Source organism: Brachypodium distachyon, chromosome 1 (genome assembly GCF_000005505.3).
Source record: "Brachypodium distachyon strain Bd21 chromosome 1, Brachypodium_distachyon_v3.0, whole genome shotgun sequence".
Taxonomy (NCBI): Eukaryota; Viridiplantae; Streptophyta; class Magnoliopsida; order Poales; family Poaceae; genus Brachypodium; species Brachypodium distachyon.
The window spans coordinates 15,086,946-15,110,323 of record NC_016131.3 but is presented as its reverse complement, the minus strand read 5'-3'; the positions used below and the strand labels follow the sequence as shown (position 1 = coordinate 15,110,323).

General features: G+C 44.3%; 2 protein-coding genes and 1 long non-coding RNA gene across 3 annotated transcripts; all 3 read left to right on the top strand.

Moving 5' to 3' along the window:
- The first annotated feature begins 12,451 nt into the window (after positions 1 to 12,451).
- On the top strand, positions 12,452 to 15,024 carry LOC100823319 (serine carboxypeptidase II-3). Its single transcript, XM_024456918.1, has 6 exons — positions 12,452 to 13,040; positions 13,161 to 13,487; positions 13,545 to 13,665; positions 13,814 to 13,908; positions 14,604 to 14,638; positions 14,845 to 15,024. Exons 1-6 carry the CDS (start codon positions 12,524 to 12,526, stop codon positions 15,022 to 15,024), a joined length of 1,275 nt encoding a protein of 424 aa, XP_024312686.1. The 5' UTR covers positions 12,452 to 12,523.
- Positions 15,025 to 19,057: 4,033 nt separating this feature from the next.
- Positions 19,058 to 19,297, top strand: LOC112269984. Its single transcript, XR_002962262.1, has 2 exons — positions 19,058 to 19,179; positions 19,255 to 19,297. It is a non-coding gene; the product is annotated as an uncharacterized LOC112269984 (long non-coding RNA).
- Positions 19,298 to 19,686: 389 nt separating this feature from the next.
- On the top strand, positions 19,687 to 22,999 carry LOC100825485. Its single transcript, XM_003562471.4, has 4 exons — positions 19,687 to 20,129; positions 20,236 to 21,324; positions 21,458 to 21,678; positions 22,214 to 22,999. The coding sequence occupies exons 2-4, from the start codon at positions 20,949 to 20,951 to the stop codon at positions 22,868 to 22,870; spliced, it is 1,254 nt and encodes a 417-aa protein (XP_003562519.2). The 5' UTR covers positions 19,687 to 20,129; positions 20,236 to 20,948; the 3' UTR covers positions 22,871 to 22,999.
- Positions 23,000 to 23,378: the final 379 nt, after the last annotated feature.

The window sequence follows — 23,378 nt, the reverse complement described above, 5'->3', positions numbered from 1 at the left end:
GCTGGGCAAAGAGAGCTGCCGCAGAGAGGTGACAATGAAGAGGAGAGTCCCAGTACGAGGTTGTTGTGGCAACACTGCGAGATCATAGCATAGAACACTTACCAAGCTCCAGCAGGATGCTGCGGTTGAAATGGTTGAAGGAGAGGTCGAGCATTGCTAGGATGGCGTGCCTATTTTGTGTTGCCGTGATTCAGATGGCTGAGACGGGTTAGGAAAATCGGACATGAACAGGCCTAAGCCGCACAATGACTAACTGAATTTACACGAGGTTAAGGTGTTTCTGCACCATGTGTAGAACTGCAAACGGACAACCTGTTAATTTCGCACACAAGTCTTGTACCTTTAATCACGAAAGTGCTTGTGCTTCCCCCGCAAAAAAAAGAAAGTGCTTGTGCTAATCAGAGATGAGAACATGAAGGTGTTAGTTACTAAGAAGAGAGTAGTGGCTACATGCATAAAAATCTTTTGATATGTGCAGTATCCTTGTACAGGATACTACTGGTCTGGAGCTATACTTGTCTGAATTTGTACAAAATGATGTAGCCGAAATCCTGTCACAATTGGCATCGTGTTCCCACCAACAGGAACAAATATTTGCAGAACCGGCAGATCACTTGAGTCAGTGGGTTGCACATCATCTTCTGGCTTCATTGGAACTAAAACGAAAACTTTGCTCACGTTCTTGGACTGATCTTTAGACATCAGTTGGTTCTTTTGCCCCGGCGCTTGGAAAGTTGAAAATAATGACCTGTTTTCTTGTTTCGGACCCTCTAGCTTTCAGGTAAGATCTTTACAGAAACTGGAGATCTTGCACAATGTACATCACCTCCTTTTCCAGTTCAGCACAGCCATGAATGCCTCTTTGACTCTTGAGGAGCTTCCACCCTTTCCGATTGTACATGATGGCCGATAGGGCTTCGCTTGCAATGACCGATAGGGCTTCCTAATGGCCGACTGGGCTTCGCTTGCAATGACCTTTGTACCGATACATGCCTGTCAAGGTGCAAATCAGCATCTTAATGCTATAAAAAAAAGGAGCACCAATTGAGTTGTTATGATTCTTCAGAAACAAATGACTGTGGCTGGTCCTATTTTCCACCAAATTGCTAAAATAACACTTTTCTGGTTAAAAGAACTGACCTAGGTCCTCCTAAGACCTAAGCCAAGGTAGAGATGGTGCCAACCACAACTTTATAGTTGATTAAAATGCAATATCAAGTTAACTAAAGACAGGATTGATGCTATTTCTTGACATAGGTTGCCAAAACTAGGTGGCACCACAACTTATAATCTCCAATGATCAATTGCCCTAGTTTTGCTATGAAGATATATTGGTAAAAAAATTTGCAAGAACAAGACAGGTAAATCTCACTTGAATAGGTATTTTAAACATTTCCCGAGGTATAAGTTCTTTGGGCTTTTGAGTGAGCGCTCTCCTAACAGAGTATGCCTAGAAAAATACTCCACAAATCAGATTAGCTCAAGAAACTATATTGCATAACAACCAGTAATTATAAGCCTCTACTACTCAATAAATACACAAAAGAACCATTGCAATGAAGTACAGTTAATTGCGCAAGCACGGAGTGAAATGTAAACATGCATTAGGTGTTAGGATTTGAGTTGAACACTAGATGTACAACTGTTGTCCCAAGGTTAAGTGATTAGTATAGAGTATACGGGCACATGACAGTAAAAGGGTTAATCCTAAACTAACACAATTACATGCTTAACAGTAAGCGTGGTCCCATACTGAAATGCATGTGTATCTTCAAGTTCTCACTATCCTCTTTCAGTTTGTCATGAGTATGTTCACACTGATGGTGTTTCTGAACAACAAAAGTTATCTATCTGGTTTTAGAGCTATATATTTAACAATGTGATTGTGCATAGATCCAAGGGCTTCGCCTTTGAAATATTCATGGAAGTAACACAAGTCATATGAGTACAGTTGTACTAGCTCACCTTATTTCTGTCTACAATTGTCGACAATGCTTCCACTGGTTCACCATTGAGTTGTATGTCCAGCTTTACTAGGTCACTTACCCTGTACTCCCTCCGTCCCAAAATAAGTGACTTGGAATTGTATCTATACAAATTCCAGTCACTTATTTTGGGACGGAGGGAGTATTTGCCAATTAGGCAAAACATACCTCAGCTGATTTTGCACAGGGAACTATTGAGCACTTGAGCACGAACAACAAATGGATAAAGTGTATATCAACATATGAGTAACCACGATTAAGTAGAAACTTGCGTTATGACCCGCAGTACAGTTAAAAGTACTGATATCAGTATGACCCTCCCTAACTGCTAAGATGTACATCCTTTATTAAGAAATGCCTAAAATAAAATATTAAACTCCGTATCTTACTTGTTAGTACTAGAGATTTCTATTTTGAAGAACAAGGGATTTCTATTCACATGAGCAACTGCAGCATCATGATCGTTGTAATCCTTACCAAGTGTCTAAAATAAAATATTAAACTCCATATCTTAACACTATTTTCTTACCAGGTAGAAATGGAACATTGCGCAGTTGTTCATAAATGAATACACTGTCTTTATTACTTATCATTGTTATTTATATTTTAATACAAGAACTTAGTCATTCTCTTTTATGTGTTAGATGTCAGGAAACATGAGCTTGTCAAGTCCAGGTTCCAGTTACAATATTTACATTCAACTGACTGTAGAATGTATAAAGTACAGCTATCTTTGTAATTGATTACATCAATACAGTGATCTTGTGCATCATTAAACTTTTGAATTATGTATATGTATAAAGTATAAACTGAATAATCTTTTTTTAACAGCATAAACTTAATAATCCTTGTTTATTTAGTTGTCATAAATTGCAGAAGAACTTCTTGTGCCACTGTAAACACATAAAACAATCATGCTATGCTTTCATGCTGCAGCTAGTATGGATATATATTAGATCATTTTTCTCTTTGAAGGTTCCTACAGATGCACACAATATCAGGATATGATCCAAGAAAAAAAAACACCCAACCTTCAAGTACTAGAAACAGAAATAACCAAAATAGTTTAACGATACACTCATGCTCTTCTGATGGTCTTGCATGAATAGGCATGATATGAATCCCACCTTTAGGGCAGGATCATTCAGCTGAAGTTTTCCCAATGCCTCGCTCCTTGGATGCTCCACAGGAATTCGGAGGGAGGGAGGGAAGGAGAGGGGTACATGCATGACACAAAGGGTTTCCAAGAGGTCTTAACCTCTCGCTGTGAACACAACATCCATAGGAATTTGGTGATCTCATTCTTTTGATCCAAAGGTCCTCTATTGGAATTCCCATATATTGACATTATACATAATGTTTCCAAAGGCCTATTTGGAACACAACATCCTAGAATATAGCAAAAGGGAAAACGTAGGATTAGATGTCATGGCTTCTTGAAGGAAATAAAAACATAGGAGTTTGCACTGATGGCTCTTTGGATGCTCCACAGGAATTTGAAGAGATTAGAGAAGGAATGTGCATGTGAGACACAAAAGATATTCTTCATGAAGTTTAACCTCCTGCTTGGAATTCTATGAAATTAGGGTGTAGAAATGCAACCAGTAGGAATTTCCCTGTGATCCATGTGGTAACTTGGGGAAATTTCTGGAATCTCACATCTTCTCTTCTCATTCCTTCTATACATATACATACACATACATGGGCCTTATGGGCCCAACTCACACACCCAACCCAAAACTCCCCCTCAAGATGGGCGATAGATATCTATCATCCCCATCTTGCTACATGCTAAAGAACACTCCTTACCCTCTAAACCCTTTGTCAAACAATCAACAATTTGTTCTCTAGAGGTTACATGGCTTATTTTTAAAGATCCCTCATCAAGTCGCTCTTTGATGAAGAAGCGGTCTATTTCCACATGCTTTGTCCGGTTTTGATGAACTGGATTGTTTGCAATGTTGATTGCTGACTTGTTGTCACACAAAAGGTTTAATGGCCCTTTTCTTAGTAGCTTTAGTTCTGATAGGAGGCCTTTCAGCCATAGCATTTCGCACAAGCACGCCGACATTGCTCTATATTCTGCTTCTGCAGTTGATCGGGAGACCACAGACTGCTTCTTGCTTCTCCAAGAAACCATGTTTCCTCCAACAAAGACACAAAAGTCAGATGTTGACCTCCTGTCATCAAGGCAATTAGCCCAATCAGCATCACAATATCCGTCAACACTCAAGTGCCCATTTCCCTTGAACCATAAACCTTTGCCAGGACTCCCTTTAAGATAGCGCAAGATTCTATGGGCTGCTTCTAAATGTCCGCTTCTTGGGTCATGCATGTAGCGGCTCACCACACCCACTGCATAAGATATGTCTGGTCTCGTGTGGCACAAATATATTAGTCGACCCACAAGCCTTTGGGAGCTCTCTCTATCAACTGGGTCTCCCGATTGAGCACACAATTGGTGATTTTGCTCAATTGGAGTTGAAGCAGCTCGACACCCCAACATACCGGTCTTGCTTAGTAGATCCGTTACATACTTCCTTTGAGAAAGAACTATTCCTCTAGGAGATCGTGCAATGTCAATGCCCAAGAAATACTTGAGTTGACCCAGATCCTTAACCTTGAATTCTTTGCTCAACCTCTCCTTCAGTTGAGTTATCTCCACATCATCATCTCCTGTGATAATAATATAATCTACATAAACAACAAGGATGGTAATGTGATTCTCTGAATGTCGATAGAACAATGTATGATCCCCATTAATTGTTTGTAACCCACATTGCACATGGCTCGTCGAAACCTGTCAAACCACGCTCTTGGTGATTGCTTGAGGCCATACAAGGACTTCTTCAATCTGCACACCTTGCCCTTGGTGTTTAGAGTACTAAAAACAGGTGGAATCTCCATATAAACCTCCTCCTGAAGATCCCCATGCAAGAATGCATTCTTGACATCCAACTAATGCAATGGCCAACCAAAGTTAGCAGCACAAGAAATAAGAGTTCTTACTGTACTCATCTTTGCAATAGGCGCAAAGTTCTCGTCATAGTCAATTTCATAGGTTTGACTGTAACCTCTTGCTACCAGCCTCGCCTTGTATCTTTCAACTTCCCCTTCTGGATTTTGCTTCGCCGTGTATACCCATTTGCAAGTAACTAGACTTTTCCCTGATGGAAGATAAACAAGATTCCATGTCTTGTTCTTCTCGAGAGCTTTCATTTCTTCTAACCAAATCGGGTCTTGCTTTGCCGCCTTCCAATCTCTTGGGATCACCACAGATTGTAATGATGCAATGAAAGCCCTGTACCTCGGGGACAAAGATGTATATGATACATAATTAGCTATGTCATGCTCAAAACCATACCTATCTGGAGGTTTTCCTGCTCCAACCCGTGTTCCTTTCCTCAGGGCAATAGACAAGTCCGTTGAATCGTTTGCATCAGATGGAGCTGGCATGGCACATGTCTCGCCATCAGACAAGTCAACAATCTCAACACTTGTTGGAGCTTGGTGCTCCCTGTCATGGTGGTGTCACGGCAGATGCCATAGGATGGCTTATGTTGGGGCCGATGGATGAAGGAGGAACCAGAGGAGGGAGGACGTGATGAGAACCACGCAACACACACAGATTTACCCAGGTTCGGAGCCCTCTTGATGAGGTAAAACTCCTACTCCTGCTTTGTGGTATTTCTCGGGATACCGGCGGTTACAACGAAGCTCCTTGAGCTGTTTCTTGAGGAAGAAGAAGAAGAAGGGGAAACCCTAGATGACTAAGTGAAGGACCCGTCTCCTGGGAGGGGTAGTGCTCCTATTTATGGGCCGCCAATGTCACACTGACATGTGGGCCAAAGGCTAACCTTATCTTCTACGGGTCCCGCCGGGCACGCGCCTCGGCTCCCTCCGGGTGGCATGGTAGGGGACAAAACAGCTTTACTTTTCCTGGCGTCTGGCAACACGCACTGTAGACACGCACCGGCTTCCGTCATCGGTCATCTTTTGGTGCTTCTTTGCGCAGTTGCCTGGCACCGCGACGTAAGCAACGACTGCTTTCCCGTGATAAAGAGGGCGTTGCTTTACTTTGCGCCATGTGATAAGGATAAGACCGTTGACGCGTCCCGGTGGTGGCCAAGATCGGACTGCTCATGCTTATCCTGCAATCACATAAGACAAGATAGACATGCCGACATACCCTTGGTATGCCGGCCTGATATTAGTTCGGCTTAAGGATTCCGGCGTACATGCCTGTGCCGGCTTTGCCCTCGTCATCTCGGCTAATGTGTGTCGTCTTGACCCTACCCGGAGTCATCCCCCCGACACTCCCCCTGCATGTTTGTGTCTCTGGTGTCACTTGTTGGAGCTTGGTGCTCCCCTTTCACGTGTATGTCACTTCTTGGAGTTGGTTGTTTCCTCCTATACACCCTTAAATTTTCTTCCTCGTTCGGCTTTCTTCACCTCTCTTCATCCATAGGTTGTCTCCTCGTATATAACCTCACATTTTCTTCCTTATTTGGTTTTCTCCATCTTTCTTCACTCATAGGACATGGAATAGAACCAACCACAACTCTCGATGGTTCATCTTCCTTTGTCCTCACTGCTTCACTTCCCCCCTCTCAACTAGCATCACTCATGCTAGGTGAGTCAAAGTCAAATAATGAGCTAAGATCAGTCTTCTCTCCATAGAATGGCTCAAACTCTCTAAATGTCACATCCATGCTCACAAATGTTTGTCGTTCACTAGGACTCCGACACTTGTAGCCCTTCTGTCCGGATGAGTAACCTATGAAGATGCATTTCACAACACGTGGATCTAACTTCCCCATCGAGGGCCTGTGGTCTCTAACAAAGCAGGTGCATCCAAACACCTTTGGCGGAACAATGAAAGCATTTCTTTCAAAGATCATCTCATAAGGAGTCTTCATCCCAAGCACTCTTGATGGCATATGGTTAATGAGGTAGGTAGCCGTCATAACGGCTTCACTCCATAGAAACTTAGGCACATTCATAGTGTACATCATTGATCTAGCTACCTCTAGAAGATGTCGATTCTTCCTTTCAGCCACTCCATTTTGTGGGGATGTGTCAGGGCAAGAAGTTTGATGTAATATTCCTTCAGCTGGAATAAAATCGTTGAATTCCTTATTCACATACTCTGTCCCGTTATCTGTTCTTATAAACTGAACACGAGTATTGAATTGATTTCTAACATAGGCATAGAAGTCTTGAAAGCAACGAAATACCTCAGATTTGTGCTTCATCAGATATATCCAAGTCATACGAGAGTAGCAGTCAATAAAAGTGACAAAATACTTCATTCCACTCACAGAGACCACGAGAGAAGTCCAAACATCAGAATGAATCAACACAAATGGCGAAGTACTACGGAGTCCACGACTCACATACAACGTCCTTGTGTGCTTTCCATACTCACAAGCATCACATACTAGCTTGTTTTTCTCCACCTTACTCAACTCATCAGGGAAGACCTTACTCATGGTATCGAATGACATATGGACCAACCTACAATGGAGAATCACCTTAGCCTTTGTTTCACTTATAGCAACTGCCAAAGCACTGCATATGACTCCGTCGGTTTTTCTTCTATCCAAGTACCATAGACCGTTGTACCTAGTAACAGTTCCAAGTTTCTTTCTAGTCTTCCTTTCTTCGATTTAACAATTGTACCGATCAACTGTAATTCGACAATCCATATGATCAACCAAGGAACTCATTGATACCAAATTAACCGGAAAAGAGGGAGCATATAAAACTGATGACAACATAATAGATGGAGTGCATTGAACATCACCAACACCCCTAACAGGTCATGAAGTCCCATCAGCAATCTGGATAGTTTCCTTGCATGTTGAGGAGTACGGAAATGTTGCGAACTCACTCGATGTGCCTGTAACATGTCAAGATGCCCCTGAATCCAGTATCCACTTTGATTTTGAGACATGTGGAGATATAGAAGCTTGACATGCAGTACCAAGCACAGTTGTCATTCTTGTGTTCTCTATATCTCTCTCAAACCTTCTTAGGTTTTTCAGTTTCTCTAACTCCACTGAGATTTCAAGCATCTCATCCGAATCTTTTCCCATCAAAATTAGATTGTCCTTGTTCTTCGCCTTGAACAACTGAGACAATTTCTCGTACCTTGTTGATTCCCTGATTTCCCCCCATTCTTGCAAGAATTTTCCCTCCTTAGCCTCCACAGAAGAAGCAGCCCACCAAATTCACTTCTACTTCTTCGCTTCCTGCAGCCTCTTCTCTTCTCTTCTTCTCAGATCACAACGGCAACAAGCACACACGACCTCTCTGCCTACAGAAATCACCAATCTCCTGCACCGCTGTTTCCTTCAGGCCCTTGAGGCTCACCTCAACCAGCCGCTCCGCTGCTGCCTGCAACCTGCTGTAGCGCCTCTCCTCCCCTGCTTCACAACCACCACGAGACTTGCCTTACCAGCCCAGCAAAGTGGTTTAGCCCCAGTAGTTCGCTACCCTTGCGCCACCTCTGAGCGCCCTAGGATTTCCTGCTCCATCACCTCCACTCTGCTGGCTGTAGCCACCTTCAAGCCCTCCGCCTAGGCTTGCTAACCCAGCCTGCGGCTTTTTCCCGACCAGCAATCACGTTCCCAGAGGCTCGGAGCTCCGCCACACGCTACTGATTCACCGCCGGCCACCTCCAGAGCCCAGCATCGCCTCCACCTCTAGCTTTGATACCATGTGGTAACTTGGGGAAATTTCTGGAATCTCACATCTTCTCTTCTCATTCCTTCATATACATACATGTATGGGTCTTATGGGCCCAACTCACACACCCAACCCAACAATCCAAATGGCCTCCATAGGAAAAATTCGAATGGACAGAGATCCTACAAAATTCCTTCGATGCAAAGGGGCCCTTAATGTGGAAGATTTGGAAGTTGTGGCACGCGACTTGGCGACATCTTCATGATTCTCATCCAAGTCCCGATGGAACAGCTACTGGCATGAGGTACAGTCTAGAACGTGTGCAGCACCATACAGTAACTCTTGGGTTGCAAGATGTTCATAGAAAATTCAGAAGATTCTAATCCTTAGGGTTTTATCCATGAGATCCCTTTGGATCATAGGGTTGGGATTGGCAAGTTCCTATAAAAATCCTTCAATCCAAGGGGGGGCTTTATGCTGTATAGATGACATATTTAGCTAGGTAGAGGGTTTTTTCTTGTTCAGGAAAGCTTAGATCCATTTAGGCATTTAGTAACTAGGTAAAGTTGATACCAAGAGACAGACAAACAGCAAACTAGCAAACATAAACCCAGCCAATATTACCTCACTAGCATGCAGTTCATCAGCTTGCATCTGATTGGGAGATAGTACACCAATTCCATCAGCAAGGTATTCCTGTTTATTTTGACAATACGCTCGGCATAACATACTACACCCTGCAGTCCTGCACAACTAAGGTTCTATGAAGAATAATTATAAAATGATACTATAACTGAGAAATGTCTCATGGAAGTGGCAACAGACTAATAGCGCCTTTTTTGTGGTATATTAGGATAGAAACCTTGGATGTTATTTTTACATATGTGGTTATTATAAGTACAACGGAACTGTTTTCCCCAAATCTACTGTACCCATAGATGAACAACACAGGCACATTTCCTAAAAAAACAACAACACAGGCACACAACAGTGCTGGAAAGATATCGATTTTGCTTTAGTTACCCTTTTATTGGCCATAAAACATATCTTGTCCCCTTTCTTTATACTGCCATCAATAGCTATAAAAAAAAAACACAATAACGCCTCGCAATGGATCAGCTGAAACGACACAGATATATTTGAAACCAAGTTCAGCTAGATGCAGAAATTTAAGTAGATCAGTTATTGTTGTCTGTCAGTGCAATTTTAGCACTCGGATAATTCACTGAGAAAATTCTAAGTGGGCCAAGCCATTAAAAGGGCACCTGTCAAGTATAACATCCCTGAGAGGATTTCTTGAAGTATCCTGTGATAAGGGGACCTTGGTCACGATGGATCTAACAAATTTCATCTGTTTGCAAAAGGAAAATGACGTGTTCCATGTAACTCTGAACAAAAAGAACAGTGAGGCTCTCCTACAGTTTTCGGTCAAAAAAAAAAACCTTTGCTGAACACCTAATTGCATTACTGCAGTCCAACCCAATTATTTGAGAATAGAAAAGGTAAGGATGGGTTTGACTAGTAAGAACCATTGGGCCAACTTAGACTAGAAAGGAAAGAAAAAGTTTTCGACAGGATACAGAGAACAATTCTAAGAATACCTCTTCAATCTCTTATGCAATACTGTCAGGTTCAGCACCAGGAAGATCCATTTTGTTTAGAACCTACACTAGAATACAAAGTCATCTGTCAAAAACGAGAAGCTATAACAGGATATCTCGCTTCAAAATTTCCATTTCACAAGGGCCATCACACAATCAATTACGAGATTTCATCCACACAGAGCAAAATGCAACAAGTACTGAGCTATGTTAAAGCTACTTTTCATTATTGTCTGACTCAAAAGGGGGATCGGGAGCCATGCCTCGAGCCCCGACGCTGCTGGACGCCTCCTTTCTCTCTATTTGACTAATTTACAAGAAGATATAGCATGGATCAACATAGTTCAATCAGCTTCTACAACATCGTTTCACCTACCTGCAACATGATGATGGTGATCCCCCTCCCCCTCTCCAGGTCCATGTTGTCCAGGAACTGCTGTTCCATTTCCTTCTTCTGCACTGTCTCTGTCATTTCAAGTAGCTTAGGGCATCTCGAAGGGTGAGCCCCCATTTGTCCTCCCCAATTGTCCACTTGGGAGCTGTTTGGACAAACGGGGATGAACAAAATACCATGGTGTCCAATGGGAGCCCCCATTTGTCCTCCCCATTTGTCTATTTCACTATTTTTCATTTTTATTCTACTTTGCATATTTAAACATCATTAATAATTCAAATTAAATATTGGATGATACATAATCAAAGTAAATATTGGACAACGCATAATTCAAGGTAAATTACATTTGCCTGCTCATGACTTTGAGATTTTGTCCTCCTTTCAATCCATACTAATTGTCAAAATATTACATGTATCTAGACGCTTTTTAGGCATAGATAATCCATATTTGGGCAAATTTGAGACAATTAATATGGATCGGAGGGAGTAGTACACTTAATGCAATTAATTGATTAGAAAACATTGCTCTCTCCGATATTTGAAGGGTGACCAAAGATTTTCACTTAGTTTCAATTAGACTAAAACACTAGTTACAAGCAATTACAAGGCGCAGTCCAGGGTCATGCCACGTGTCCTTTTTTAGCCGTCTGAAACTGTTTTGGAGTAATCTATATCACTAAGTTGAGTTCATAGACTTATGTGTGCGTGTTCTGAGTTCGTGCACTGAAGTGTTCGTTCGCTCTGAATTCATTACTAGTGATATATCTTATGGTAAGATTTTTACATGTAATGAAGGAAGCCTCCCTTTTACTTATCTGGGTATCCTAGTTGATGTGAAAAGGTTGAGCAATTCCCACTGGAAACCTGTGGAGGAGAAGATGGAGAAGAAGCTAGCTGGTTGGAAAGGGAATCTGTTGTCAATGGGTGGCAGAGCTGTCCTGGTCAATGCTAGTATAAGCAGTGTACCTCTGTACATGCTCTCTTTCCTGGAAGCTTCAAAAGGGTTTGTGAAGAGGATGGACTTTCAAAGTGCTAGATTGCTGTGGGAGGAGACAAATGTATGTTAAATTATATGTAAAATTGTATATGTTCTTCAATGTGTGTGTTACAACACAACTAGGTCACTTGGTCGCATCATCCTTGCTTCGTTCATCATCTTCCTCAGCCTCGTCGAGCTTTCTTTTGTCAACCGTGGCTTGCGCTTCATGATGCCGCAACGCTTCAGCATGCAACGTCTCCGCACCCTCTAAGAAATCATGCTTATCATTCTCAGATTGTAATCATGCCCAACATTTTATGGACACACATAAATAACAGATGATCTCAACAAGAGATTGAATCAGCGTTTTGGGAGTTGTCCACAGAAAAATCACATTAAATTCTGTCATATCCAAAAGCCAACACATGACATGAATTTACACATGTGAGATGACATCTGAAGGAAATGATTTCTCCGATTCATAACAAGTGTTCGCTGATTTAGTACGATTATTATGGATCGAAGACGGCATTATTTATATAGAATGGGATTTGAGTGATATAGTAGTTAAATATGAATGAAATAATGTTGATATCAATATTGTAATTAAATTCCAGAAATAATTTTTTTTCTATAAATTTGATACTTAGAAAAATCGCTTTAAATTCTGCCACCAATTTAATGCCTGTCATTTGTGAAACATCGTGTCTAATAGTAGTACTCCGATGATAATTCGTCCTCGCCCAATATAAATAGCAGATCCATCCACACGGGCACCCAACCAACAGGCCACAATCTCCAGTCCCCGGCAGTCCACCGTGCCACCGGCCGATAGAACAGTGGCTGGTCGGCACGAGCACTCGAGCAGCGCGCCATGAAGAGCACCGCATTAGTGTCCTCACTGTTGCTGGCGCAATGTCTGGCGCTGAGCTCCGGCACGGCCTCGGCGGCGAACAAGGCGCCGCGACGGACCCGGCAGGGCGACTACCTGAACCGCCTCCTTCGAAGGTCGCCGTTGTCAGAGCCGTCTGTGGCGGGTGCGGCCATGGAAGAGACGGTGGTTTCGACGACGAAGACGGATAGGAGAGCGGCCTCGGCGGTCTCGAGGGAGCAAGGAGGCGGACCGCGTGGAGAGGCTGCCTGCCGCGGCAGCGAGTTCGCGCAGTATGCCGGGTACGTCATGGTGGACGCGGCTGCCGGGCGCGCGCTCTTCTACTACCTTCCAGAGGCCATCGGCAATGGCAACAGCTCCTCGAAGCCGCTCCTCCTGTGGCTGAACGGCGGGCCCGGGTGCTCGTCGCTCGGGTACGGCGCGATGGAGGAGCTGGGCCCGTTCCGCGTCATGAGCGACGGCAAGACGCTCTACCGCAACCCCTACTCCTGGAACCACGGTAAGTTCTTCATGTATCCTCCGTGCTCCCTTGGGCAAATCATGTGTTACAAGTGATCTTCCCTATTAAAAATGTTTACAAGTGATCATCGGTCGGGGCCATGTTATCATTGGTGTGCAGTGGCGAACGTGCTGTTCCTGGAGAGCCCAACAGGCGTGGGGTACTCCTACTCCAACACGACGGCGGACTACAGCCGGTTCGGGGACAACAAGACGGCGGAGGACGCGTACCTCTTCCTCGCAAACTGGATGGACCGCTTTCCCGAGTACAAGAGACGCGAGTTCTACATAGCGGGTGAGAGCTACGCCGGCCACTACGTGCCCCAGCTCGCCCACCAAATCCTCCGCCGCAGCTCGCCGTCCATCAACCTCAAAGGCATCATGGTAAGTCTACATACAGTAGTCCATCAACCTCAAAGGCATCATGGTAAGATCCTCTTGCACACATGCACGTCGACATGACATTGACAAATCAAGTTTGTTTCCTTCAAATTACCATGGTGTAATTTGCAAAATGTTTCATTTTTCAGTGACCACTTATGGCGCAACTGGACTGATTATGACTCGACTGTTTTGCCGATTATCCGCGACCTGATGGAAAACAACATCAGAGTCTGGGTATACAGGTACGTGTGACAGCACCATGTTTCATTTAGTCTCTGTTTTGGTTTAATTTTTTTCATCTAGTCAAGCATTGTTTCTGGCCTGACAGTCCAAATTAGGAGTGAACTGATCTGTGGAGAAGTAATCATGATATATCACTGACCTTTGCAGTGGAGACATTGATGGGAATGTGCCGGTGACTTCCACTAGATACTCTCTCAAGCAGCTCCAGCTACCCGTGGCAGAAAAATGGAAGAATTTTTACAGTACCCTCGTGCTCCCAAAACACAAGATGGAGTACCACACAAATCTGGACATTTCCTCAGGTCATCTTGAACTTTCACGTACTCCTTCGATCAAGCCAGCCCAGGTTCTCATGGATCGTCAAGTCTCCTACATGCCCAAGCCGTTGGCCGTGGTGCTGACCCTTGGCCTCCGGCACCGTGTGCAGGCAGCACTCCATCGTGTCTCCCGCTCTCCGTCGCCGTCCCGATCTCTGCCGTTTGGCCCAGCTTACCTTTTGACCGAACCTAGCTTTGGTCCGCGCCCTGACGGCGATGCTCGCGTCTTCAGAAACGGAGGAGGCGGCGGCTCGACGAGCATACGTCGGCGGTCGGGGGAGCGTCCTTGTCCCTCATAGTTGCGCCGGCCGGTGATGGATCAAAGCCTGCCGCCACACCTTCTCAGGATTAGGGTTCATCTCCGGTTCATGATTTTTTTAGATGGCATAAATCAAAACATTCACACCTGAGTTTTTGCACAATATTTAGTGTTGGATTATCAAAATAAATTCGCCAGAGAAAAAACTTCCTATGATTACGATTTTGCCCCTCATATCGTGGTACTCCATCTATTCTTGAGATAGTACTCCAGACAACTTGTAATGGAGTACCAGACAATATTAACCATTAGATCGTGACTAACGGATGGATCATATTAAATGTGGGGTACCGTAAAAGAGCTCAAAAATGGAGGCCATGGTTTAGCAGTACCAAGGTGATTTACTTACACTCAGCTACTCCCTGCACTAACATGTACGCTGCAACATCAAGGAAACACAAAAATCTGTACCTAACATGGATGGACACTCATAATTCAGCTTCTACAGAGGAGTATGGAAGCAGATCTAAACGGATAATAAACTCAAAGAATTCAAAATCGTGAAGCACTCAATGATGATGTGTTCATTCTTGTGAATTCAGGGTACTGGCGAAGTGGGTGGATACGTTGTGCAGTACAAGGGCGACCTCAGCTTCGTAACGGTGAGAGGAGCAGGCCATGAGGTCCCAAGCTACCAGCCAGAACGAGCGCTTGTGCTTGTCCAGCATTTCCTCGCAGGGAAAACACTCCCTGACTGCAAAAATTGCGGACAGGATTATTAAAAGATAGTACCCCGGCTGAATCACAAGTTTGTATTCGGTAGAAGAAAATAATCAGAATAAAGAAAGTTACAGATGCACTTGGCCGCTCATGTAACCACAGATCAGAAAAATGCTTACATCTAGAATCATGCCAAAATGGCATGCTGAAAAGCTACCAAAGTTGTTGTCCTGGACCAACAAAGATAAATGGGGATGGAGGTACAACTGCAGTGAGTTATATTGACTATATAACATATAGTAGACATTAATTGCTACCAAAGTTGTTGTCCTGGACCAACAAAGATAAATGGGGATGGAGGCATATGCCTGCTATATGGATAACTATGGTGCCCTACATTACCGAGTATTATGCATGTTCTCCATGTAGTTGTAGCAGTGTCACTTTTACTTTTACTTTAAATGATAGCACAAAATGTATGCTATACAATGAAGGTGCCAACTTTCCTTAAAAAAAACTAGCATGGTTCTAATTAAGTGATCATGTTTTTTCTGTTATCATGTCCTCTTGTTTAACTGCAATATAGTGCACATAAGTTCTTTAACATTCACTCTTCAAACGATTCCCTTTATCTTGGAAGTGGTTATCAATGTTGTGATTCTGTCCATCAATGTATAAGCCTTCAATAAACATTTCTCCCTGCTGCATGGGGATAGTGAAGGACATCAGTGATGACAACTTGAAGTCTCGGATCAAACGGGATGGTATTTAAAAATGAGTACGGCAAGGGCTTCTATAGCTCCAGATACGGATGCGATGGCCACAGTGATTGTTAGGCTTTGCATGAAAGTGAAGGAGTCACGATTGCGGCCACTTTCTTTTATCAGTAACTTCTGCTTTTGTGATTGCCGCTCCATGGTGGTAATAGTTATTGAGGTTATGATTATTCACATAAGTAAGATACAACCATAACGGCCGGCCGGTTTCTTCGCCCTCTCGTCGCTCCACAAGTCGCTTTCATCGTTCCAGTAGCATATATTAGAATTACAGTCGAGATGCCACCGCCGGTTACTGTGGTTTTCCTGCGCTTCCGGTTTGTCGGTCGGTCGTGTGCACCGAGGTGGCAGTCTCTGACTGTGGCCCGTTGTGGATGTCGTAGGTAGGTTGGTCGTTGCTGTCAGCGAGAAGGGCGTGATTTTGATTGGCGCGCGGGGGTCACTCGTGCGCTGGCGTATGTTGGTTGGGCGGGCGGCTAGCCCACATGCATGCCGACGGGTGCTCCATGCACTGGCTTTGGGACTCTTCTAGAGCGCGTGCGGTGGCAGTTTAGAGTCGGTGACTCCGTTCTGGTGGCTTCTTCTGCCTCCTATTTATAGGGATTCCGTGGAAGTGTTCGTTGGAGTTGGCCGTGGGTGACGCCGGCGGGCCATCTTCGTGTTCTGTGCTCTCTGAAGGCGGTGTTTCGCATCAGGTATGCCTAGCTATTGGGGCGCGAGGGATGGTTTGATTTTCCTTGCTGGTTGTGTGATTGCCGTTTATGCAGGTCCCTCAGGCCGCCGCCGCTGTGTTTTCTCCTCATGCTTGGCCCGTTTGCGAGTCGCAGTGGCCGCTCGGAGCAGTGCCTGGGACAAATTTTGCCCCATCGTGCGTTACTCAGGCAATGGGAAGGTACTAGATGCCTTCCAGTTGTCTTCTCGGGCACAGGTCTGCTTGGAGTCGCTTCCTCCGGCGAGGTGCGTGGATGACGGCCTCCTTATCCCTGTTGTTTTTCCCTTTCCCGATTCCTCGATAGGATTTGCTCATCGTCGCGGCCCCTCAGCTCCGCCCCCAGTTCCCCTCCTTCTGGTTGCGTATCCCTGACCACCATCGTCGCTCCGCCGATTCTAATCTCCGCGCTGCTGCGGCTCTGCTTGCCCCACACCTTTCTGTTTCCTCCTTCAGCTGCTCCTGGTTCCATCGTGGTTCGAGACGCATTATTTTGTTTAAGTTTGATGGGCAGTTTTGCTATAGCATTCTTGCTGCATTTGTTAGTTCCATTACTTCACGTTTTCAGATAGATTATTTGGACATAACATTGTTGCTGCAGTTTTTGGTTCCAGCTGTATCTACATTTCCAGTCTTTAGTTTGATGGGCTGTTTTGCTATGTACCTATACCTTTTCAGATAGATTATGTGAACGTAACATTGTTGATGCAGTTGTTGGTTGCAGTATCTAAATTTGCAGTCTTCAATTTGATTGGTTGTCATTCTATACATATACAACTCAAATCCCGTAGTACTGATTTCTCCCCATGTCTTGGTTTGTGTCTTTTTCTTACAATTTTGATCCTTTTGGAGAGAACCATGATAATGGGGAACAGAGAATCACACGTCTGAAACTGCAACTAAACTTAATTATCATCCCTACATGAGCAACAAACACGAGTTAATGGTCAAAAAAATCTGACAAGGACTTATTTTACCAAGCATTCAAGAAATCAATCACTCTGGCAACTATTTTTGTTTCAATGTTTTTTTGTCTTTTATCTATTTATTATGGTCCAGGGTCTTCAACAGTTTGGTAGTGATTTTGCAATGATAAACAATTATTCTTTGATAAGACCTGTGGTTATCCGAGGAAGAAAACCGAGGAGAAAACGCATCCAATGCAAGTTCATGATCAGATACTGCATAACTCGAGTGGTCCATAAGTAGTCCAGTCTTGTATTCTGATATGTGATTTTGCTCAATTTTATGCTTCTGTTTGACAAACATTGAAATAAAATTAAAAAAAGGAGGTAATTTCTCAACATCCAAGATTTGCCACTAGACGTCAATAGTACACATAAACAAGTGGTTCATCGACTTAAGAAAACCCTGGAAAGGAGGTATTTTCTGATAACGACTCTGTTTATGTTTGATATTATTTCATTAACCTTACTATATATTCTCTGTTTTGGGAGTGTGCTAGAAGATACCATCAACGGCGAGAAGAGAATGGTTTGAATTGGCGGGGTAAAGAGCAGGCCACACAGGGATTGTGGGTCAAGGCAGGGAGGGATCCTGTTTCTGCAAATGCTGATAAACTACCTTGATGTATTTGATATGTACTAGCACTGTATTCAATAGTTGTAAAAATATTCAGGTCTCCTAATTCCAATCCTAAGATCTCAAAGCAATTTTCGGTGCTAAATATTTTTGCTCACTGGAGTACTGTATATACTGATGCAAATTGTACATTAACTAGGCTGAATACAACTTTATTGCACTTTGACTTTTTGCTGTGCCTGGAACCAGGACATAGGAGTAATGTGATTTAGTTGATGCATCATAAAAGGCCATGTGTTCTTCCGAAAATGTACATATTTCCCGTTGTCCTGATTATATGAAAAAAACTGGAACAATAAGAGGTTTCAAAAATGAGTAATAATGGGGAAAGTTTCATGGTTGTGTGTAAAGAAAAACAAACACATCAAACTATGCGGATAATAGAACGGACAAATACAAAAAGTGTCTAGCTCCTTTCCATGTTTGCTCGCGTGCTTTCACGGCGCGCGTGTAAAGCTAGTAAATGTATAAGCCTTCAATGTTTTCCTCTCAGTTAGATTGTTTGGACATGGCTTGTCATTCATTGCTTGTGCCCTAATGTGCTGCTGGAACTTGTTAAAACATGAAAAGTAAGAACCTTTTCTACTTGTTTGTATGACTGATGATGCTTCGAATCTGACTGCTTTTTGAATTACTGGTGTTTGCCTGAATCCAGCAAAATAAATGCAACCTCTGCTTTAACTCCCGCCAGTTCATGGGTGGTGATAGCTATCAAGGTTGTGAACTTGTGATTATGTGCATCAACGATTATTAAATTGATTCGACATGGTTGTGACCTCGTTGGTTATTTCATGGAAGTGTGTAGCAGTAAATTATAATGGGCAAAAAACGAACATAGCAAGCAATTTTGGAGTGTTATCTTTTTTGAAATATTTGATGTTTGTTGAAAATTTTGGAGACGTGTGAATAAATCAATGCACCAAGATAAGGGCAAAACAAAGCTAGTACAACCCAAGAGAGCGCGCCCCCAGCCTTTAGTACATACCATTAGACCACAAAAGTTCTTCATGATAAAGGTCACAAAATTTGCGGGTGATGATGTTTGGGAAAGGATACAGGATGCACAAGTTCATCTGGATCGACTGACTCAGGAAAGAGATGCCATTAATGTTCGCAAGAAGAAGCAAAAGGTAACAGGCCTCCTAGTGTTCATTATCCTTTTCCTTTCTTAGCATGTTCCTAACTTTTGGATCAATATATTGCAGGCTATTTGTGATGAGTATCGGGGAAAATTAGAGGCAACACGACGACAAGAGAGTGAAGGGAGAGCTGCAAAAAAGAAAGGCGAACACAAACGACCCAAAATATGAAGAGAGAGCCGGGCCGCAGACAAAAAAAAAACAGCACCGGCCGCTTAATGGGCCGGCCTCGGCCTTATGCGGTTCGCGGCCCAGAAGCGGCCGCTGTCTGTTAGCGCTGGAACGTCCCACCTCGCCAGTTTAAGCACGCGCCGACCAGAATATATACCCTACGCCCCCAGTTTGTTTCACTTCCAAATCAGAATCAACTAGCAATATCCATCCCAGCCTGCCTCTACACGCGCCAAGCTCTGACTTAATCTCATAAGTGGGCTGCTATAAAAGCCCTGTTGGCCCGGGGTACGTCTGGGCACCCCGGTAAAACCGGGCGGGCGTTTTTTTCTGTTCTGTGCCCCGGGCTGCCGGCGGCCCAAAGGTGTTCGTTTTTTCTTCTCTTTTTTGCGTACCCCCCCACCCGCACTCATCTCGCCAAGGGAAAAATGAAAAGAAAAGAAAGAAAACCCTTCCCCTCGCAAGAACCCTCGTCTCTTCCCTCTCCGGCGGCGGCGGGTGGCTGGACGGGTTCTGGGATGGAAATCCAAGGCGATGACTGTGACACAGTGAGACTCTACCCAGATCCAGGCCCAGACCCAGGCCTACGCCTTCTGCTGTCCTGTTGGAAGAAACGGCTCGGCCAAGGCGGCGGCGGAAGCCGTGGCGCCGCGCGAACCAGCCGCAAGAAAGGGAAGTCGATCATCAAGATGGAAGACGACCAAGGGGAGGCAAGCGAACTCCAACGAGGCGGTGGCACTCTGCTACCCGAATCGAAGAAGAACAATTTGGTAGGCTCCTTTCCTCGATCTCTTTCGCTTCTGGTGCTTCGTTCTGGACATCAAGAAAACGAAATCTGACATGTCTTCTTCTTTCTTCCTCTCTGGCGGGGGCAAGCTTGCGCGCGCAAATCGATTCCTTCTGAAGTTCAGCTTCAAAAAGCTCAAGGCCTTCAGGTACCCTTCGAAGAAGCAAAAGTTGCTACCCCCCACATCCATTCAGGTGGAGAAGAAGTCGTTGCTCCCAGATCCTGAGACCGAGCTAGTGGTGCTACTGCAGAGTCTGGTTCTGAATTTGAGCCTCCCACAGATTATGGGACAGCACCTGCGTTCTCCTTCGAGGAGCAGATCACTTCGTTGGAGCTGGAACCCCCAATCCCAATGGAGAAGACCACGGAGCTGGCTGAGCCGGAGCCTTTAATCCAGAACATGGCAGATCCTGAAACAGAGACAGAGTCACAGCTTTTGGCAGAACCTGCTGCGCTTCCCACAGAATCTGAGTTTCAGCCGGTGCTTGGGGACCAGTTCACTCCGCCTGGCCAGAGCTCATGTTCCCTGCCAAGAAGCAAAAGTTGCTGCCCCTCACATCCATTCATGTGGAGAAGAAAGATCTTGAGACCGAGCTGCTGGTGCTTACCGCCGAGTCTGAGTCAGAATTTGATGATAATGAGTTGAAGGATGAACGAGACTTCTACTTGGAGAAGAAGCAGAAGATGCCGATGATGCAGCTAGGACCATTGGTGGACATGATTGATCTTATAAGAAATCCTAGTCACACCAAGTGGGAATACTCGGAGACTCATCAGAGCTCTCGAGCAGGAGCTTGCTTTGATGGAGAAGACTCCATTGCCAGGGTCAGAGCTCGATTTTTGTGATGAGGCTCCGGTGACTGACTTGAAGGTCGAAGTGGGGCACCCGAAGGACCTTGCCGAGACGGAGTCAGGCACCAGTGATACAGTGGAGTCAGAGTATGAGTCATATACTCTGACAGACACGGGGGACAAGGACTCTGTACTGATGCTCGCATTGGAGGAAGTGGACCAGTTTATGGAGCCAGATCCAGAGCTCACTGCGCAGGAGAAGATACTCCGTGTCCTTCACCTCGTCAGCTGCAAAAATCTCACCGAATATGATCCTCGTCAGTATGACTTTGTTTGCACCAGGTTTTCGAGGTTTAACATAGCTCTCTTCGATCTTGACGAAGAATGTTAGTTCTCAACCTCCCTTTGTTGCGTTTCCTAATTGCATTGGTGCAGATTTAGTTATGTTTCTTGCATGCGATACATTTGAGCAATTTTTGCTCTTTTGGTTCTGATCTATGTTGCCGCCTTTCTTTACAGCGGAAGCTATGAATGGTCCTCCACTTCAGCAGCTTTCTTGTTCTCAGTGGCATTCTACTGAAGATTCATCGCTTAATGTCATCTCGGTGAAGATCACGGAGTCCGATGTGGGCTACCCGATTGATGTCTTTGGCACCGTGATTGCCAGAGACGAGGTTGACTACAAATGTATTTCTCTGTACCGGCGCGAACGAGACGAGTCGCAGCGCATCCACTCGGCGGTTGGTATTTCATTCCTCCCTCAATATACGATCTTGGTTTTTAATACGTCGTCATATCGAGCCCGGGGACATTTTGTATCTAGTTAGAGAACTGTTGCTCGTTTAGTTTATGTGTTACTTGTTTCATATCCGTTTGTTAGGAGAGAAGCTCATAACTGCTGCATATTTAAATCTTTTCTGTCCTGTTCTTGCTCACTGCTTCTTTTTTTCTTGCTGTTTTGCATCTAGTTCACCGCCTTGTTTAGATTCAGTGCAATTTTCAGTTCCGTAATTTCAGCAAGTTTATTGCTTTCTCTTTTACTTGTCAGTGTCTTTTGCTCCGTTCAGTTTCGGTAGCTGTTAAAAAATTAGCTAATTAAGTCCAACTCAGCCTTTGTGTGAGTGTAGATTTGGGAACTTTGCAAATCATTTATACTTTAGTCCCTGAGGAGAACCACGACAAAAACATCCGTTGTATTTGCATTGATCAAATTGGCGGTGTGCCTCTCCCTCCCTCTACTTTGATGTTACTTATTTTTTCTATCCATTTGTGCAGGAGGACATGTTAACTTTGACAGGACCGTCTCGTGGATTTGCAGCGTCAGATGGAATGTTTTTCGAGATCAACCTGATGTATAAGGGTGACGGGGCCACTGATGACACCCAACTGAGTAAGGGTGTAGCTGAATACCACAACGAACCCTTTGACCTTCGGCCTGTCACGGTGGTGCTAAGCAGTTGGTTGAGCAGGGTGGAACTGCTATGCCTGCCTGTCCCTTATCCTACCGCTGCTGTCATTGAAGTGAAGATCTTAAATGGAAATCGCATTTTTATTGGGAAAATATTTGCCTGGAGTCCTGGAAATGATGCAAACAAAATGCTACTCTATTCACATGATTGTGGTGCAGATCATGCTTTGATTGGAGATGGTCATCGCGTGACCCTGGCTCGTAACTTGGTCGCTGTTCCAATTGGTGAAGACATTGCGCTCCATATTTGTTTTATGGATCATGGTGGCGGTGAAGTAAATGTGGTGAAGATTTCGTACCCACAAGAAGAAATGTTTTGCGAACACGGTTCGTATGAGCTGCAATTGAAGGTGGAGTGGAGATCCATGCTCAGCATGCCAATGGCGGATGCGATATTAAAGAGATGGGCTTCTGTGCCAGTGAGGCATTTAAGCTCTCAGAAGCTTTATATGTCTAGTCCCTGAGTGAAGCCATGTTAGGCTGAACAATTTTTCATTTTCGCTGTGTTTATTTTATCTTGATGTTATCTGGGTATGTTGCTGAAATGTTGAGACATGTGTCTTTTATCTATTGGAAGTTGCGTACTGCGTCCATTTCTCTGTCGAAAATGGTTGGATTGGGTAGATCCTGTGATTTGGGGGTTGATTGGTTTTGTGCAAATTTTTGTGGCTACTGTAGGTTGTCGGCTTCTTTGCTGGCCGTCATCGTTGCTCGAACTGGGCTTGACTTTTGCGGTTGTGTCGGCCAGGGTTTCCAGGTGATTGTGGTCTGTGGTTGCATGCGCTTTTTACTGATGAGTTTTGTTCTTGTTCTTGCAGGCTGTCCTTGTGGAGGCGGAGGTCTTTGCTCGGTTGTTGCTGTTTTTGCCCGCCGTGGCAGGTTTGTCTTTGATGCCTTTCTCGTGCCCCTTAATTTGATCCACTGGTAGAAGTGATGAACATGTAATATGATTCTGTTTGGTTCTGGAACAGC